Here is a 4,080-nt window from a genome sequence, read left to right on the forward strand (position 1 = left end):
GATTATTACCCAAGTCCCCTTGTTTTTCAATTTTACATCAAAAAATTAATTCAATCAGTCAGAAATTGCACAAAAATATTTATTTGTATCTGCTATTTAAACAAATCATACCAAGTTCCCTGCATATCATATAGCAAAGTCTGAATGAACAAAACAGTGCAGCAGACAACAGTATTTATTTAAAACAGTACTGTCAGTGTCTCTGTAACATTAAACTGTTGTGCTGGCCTGGCTGGTGCAGTTAGTTTATAAGTTTTACAATAGTTTTACCATATAATATATATTATATATTATATAATATTAAACAGTACCTACAAAAAAAGGAGCACTTCAGTTCCTGACTGTAAAACATCACAGTGAGTCAGTGAACCTATAACACAGTCAGTGACTGTGTTATAGGTTCACTCACTGTGATGTTTGCCAGTCAGGAACTGTCTGTCACACAGTGTGTTCAAGTTGTCTGTGTTGCAGAACTTCCTGGTTCACCGTGATTGTTTTGGCAGCAGGAGCGCACCACCACCAGCACCACCACCAGCACCAGCACCAGCACCACCACCAGCACCAGATGGGTAGTACGTCTAGATCAGTGCTATAAGCTCTCAGAGTTGTCACTTTACAGAAAACGTTACCTGCACTGAGCACTCAGCAAGCACTCTACCACGATACATCAACTGAAGCCAAGCCATGCCACCATTAGAGGAAGCTGGAAAATCCTTGACAGAATACATTTTCAACTGAATCTGAAAACCTTGGACAAATCTTTATGGGATCACAAACACACACCACAGAATACCAGAAAAAAAATAAACACACATCCTCCTCACTGAATCATAATGGTAAAGGGCAGGCCACAGGACGGGCAATGTGGCACAGCCACCATAGTCAGACATGATGTCAGAGAAGGTCGGTGTGTGTTTTTTTGGTTTGTGTGAATGTGTATTTGTGTGATCCAATAAAGATTTACTCCAGGTTTTAAGTTTCAATTTATTCTTTCAAGGATTTGCCTTCCTCTGGTGGCTTGGCGGGCGTCAGTTGTCTGGAATAAAATACAGAATTCTTTTGGTTGAAGGTTAAACCCCTAAACAGAGTCAGAAATTCACAGAGCATGACAGACACATTGGGAAAACACCAAAAAACACGTCAGTGTAAAAATACAAAATGGATCGGACGGACAGTCGCATAATAGAAAACCATTCTCCATCTCCTCTCCACTCCAGTGCTGCTAAAAGCTAGAATAATATCATATATTCTGATTAATCAGAATAATCAGGGGAGGGAAAGGGAAAAGGGGAGGGGAAGGGAAAGGGGAAGGGGGAAAAGGGGAGGGGAAGGGAAGGGAAAAGGGGAGTCTGGCAGGGGAGACAGAGAAATAAAAAATTTCAGTGGCAGAGACAATGCTATAAACAAAATCTATAAAATTAAAAACACTGCTCAGCATTTGGGAACATGTAGATTTTTCTGTAAGAACACCAATTGATCTACATGGTCTGGTTTGAGGGCGCTTCTTTTTGCAGTTACCACATCTCCTGCAGTGGAGAAAACCCGCTCTGCAGACACGCTTGTACCTGGGATACACAAGTATTGCTTTGACAGCCGAGAAAGGAGGGGAAATATGACCTCATGCTCACGCCACCAGTTCAAAGGGTCCTCAGTGAGAGGCAGAGGTGGGGCTTTACAATAGTTTTCCATTTCCTCTTCAGCCTTGGCATAGGGGGTCTTTTTGGGTTCTATTGTACCTTCAGTGTCAGTGAAAGACTGTCCCAGCAAACTCACGAGCAGCGATCTGGCCTTTTTGGGAGGAGATGGTGGAGAATGGTTGTCTTCGATGGGTGAACTGTCCTCTTCTTCCAGAGTTTGTTTTCTTCTAGGCACTTGATGATCCTCTTGTGTCCTCTCACTCTCATCTGATGTAATCTGTGTTTGAACAAAAAAGAAACGGAAAAAAAACAATAAGTAAAAACACAAATGTCAATGCCTTTGATTCTGATGGGGTGATGAAAAAGCACAGGAAACGGACAGTACAGTTCCCGCACCGCATCAGATTCAGAAGCGTGGTAGTGCTTGTGCTACTGTCGTTTCAAGAAGAAACATGATGGAATTCTTCAAATTAATTTAATTACCTCCAAGGATGCAGCTTCCTCAGTGACTCCTTTAAATATCTCCAATCTTTCTTCATCTGTGAGGATGAAAGGCAGTCCCTTAAAGCGAGGATCCAGTGCAGAGGCTGTATGAAGGATCTTCTTCTCGGCCTCACTGCTGTACCTCTTCTGGAGATCTGTTCTAATAGAATTCTTGATCTCATGGATCATGGGTGTGTCTCCCATCGTGTCTGTCATGCTCTGGAGAAGTTGTGCATTTATAGGGGCAATGAGAGAAACTGTTGGATTGCGCTCTTCTGACATCAGCATGGTTGCATCCTTCATTGGCTTTAATGCACTCACGGCGTCCTCTGCATTTGACACATCTGTTTCGTTTAGAGTGCAGAGATCGGACTCTCCTCTTCTGACTTCTGGAGACAGCAAGGTGGCACAGACTGCAGGTTGTTGTTCCAAGAACCTCTCGACCATGTCGTATGCACTGTTCCATCTTGTTGCCACATCAGTTATCAGCTTATGATTCTTCAGGCCAAGACATTTCTGTTTCTCTTTTAGACAGTGGCTTGCTCTAGTGCTGCGGTGAAAGAATGTGGATATCCGACGTACTCTGCCAAGAAGCCTAGAGAGAGTGGCCACTTTCAACGCTCGCTGGGATGCAAGATTCAGTGTATGGGCGAAGCATTTCACATGGGGGAATTTTCCAACTTGAGCTGCAACTATCATGTTTGACGCGTTGTCGGTCACAAGCACTACAGATTTATCGGACAGCTGCCATTCTTCCACAACATGAGAAAGTAGCTCTGCCAGATGAGCACCCGTGTGAGACTCATAAATGGCTCTCGTTTGCAGTACATGCGACAAAATCTGCCAGTCCTTACTAACGTAATGTGCTGTTATTGTAACATAAGACTCTGTCGTGACTGAAGTCCAGGAATCACACGTTATTGCGACTCGACTTGCTTGGCTCATTGATGCAATTATCTTAGCTTTGGTTTCGTGGTAGAGTGCAGGTATGACGTTTTCTGTAAAGTGACTTCGTGACGGGATCTTGTAACGCGGCTCTATCGTCTTCAAAAGGTAGCGAAACCCACTGTTTTCCACAACAGAGTAAGGGCGCAGGTCCTTCGCTATGAAAGCTGCCACAGCTTTTGTTATTCTCTTTACCTTTTCAGAGTTGGGCGGCAAAGTTGACTGTAACATTGCATCAATTCTTGGCTGATCTGGGTTCATTTCCTTGGTGGTGGTGGTAGGTTTTAGCATTTCTGGGTGAAAACGGCTGACGTGGTTTCTCAGATTAGTAGTATTCCCTAGATATTTAATTTTTGTGTGACAGATTTTACACACAGCGTATGACTTGTCCAATTCGTGCTTCCTACTTTTTTCATAAAAGCCAAAATGTTCCCAGATGTTTGCTTTTAAAAAGCTAGGTGCATTTTTTATCTCTCGTTCCTTTTGTTCTACTTCTGCCATTTTTATTTACTAGCAAATGCAATGCATGCCAGGCATCTATGTGAATTTGTGAGTAGGGATGACACAAGTCTTGAATTTGAGTGACTAAGCCTAAAGCCTGCCACGAGATCAACAGAAAAAGTAACACTGCTGGCTGCTGGTGGTGGTCGGGTGGAGCGATTCTCCTCCTGCCTGTGGTGGACTGGACTGAGCCTGAGGAGTGAGGAAAAACGGACAGGTGGTGACTGAGGTGACACAATTTTTTTTTTTAGGTACGGTAATAAGTTAATAACAGGCAGTGACCAGCTGCGCCTGCAGTCTCTGTGAGTGGTGTATCTGTGTGATGGTCACCTACCTGTCACAACAAGGTGGCAGAGTCTGGCTGGCACGTGGCACCTGCGCAGGCGCAGGGGCGTAGCTAGAAATGACTGGGCCCCATAGCAAAAAAAATTTATGGGCCCCCCGGTGGTGACCTCTATGAACCTTGTAAAGAAACCAAGACAATGGGGACACGGGACATAGCTTTCTGTAGCAG

At 43.9% G+C, this 4,080-nt stretch overlaps 1 protein-coding gene across 1 annotated transcript; it reads right to left on the minus strand.

Annotated features, from left to right (window-relative positions):
• Positions 1-1,342: 1,342 nt before the first annotated feature.
• Positions 1,343-3,692, minus strand: LOC120991967 (E3 SUMO-protein ligase ZBED1-like). The gene is made up of 2 exons (XM_040420726.1): positions 2,121-3,692; positions 1,343-1,914 (listed from the first exon to the last, which is right to left on the minus strand). Exons 1-2 carry the CDS (start codon positions 3,564-3,566, stop codon positions 1,432-1,434), a joined length of 1,929 nt encoding a protein of 642 aa, XP_040276660.1. The 5' UTR covers positions 3,567-3,692; the 3' UTR covers positions 1,343-1,431.
• Positions 3,693-4,080: the final 388 nt, after the last annotated feature.

Source organism: Bufo bufo, chromosome 2 (genome assembly GCF_905171765.1).
Source record: "Bufo bufo chromosome 2, aBufBuf1.1, whole genome shotgun sequence".
Classification (NCBI taxonomy): Eukaryota; Metazoa; Chordata; class Amphibia; order Anura; family Bufonidae; genus Bufo; species Bufo bufo.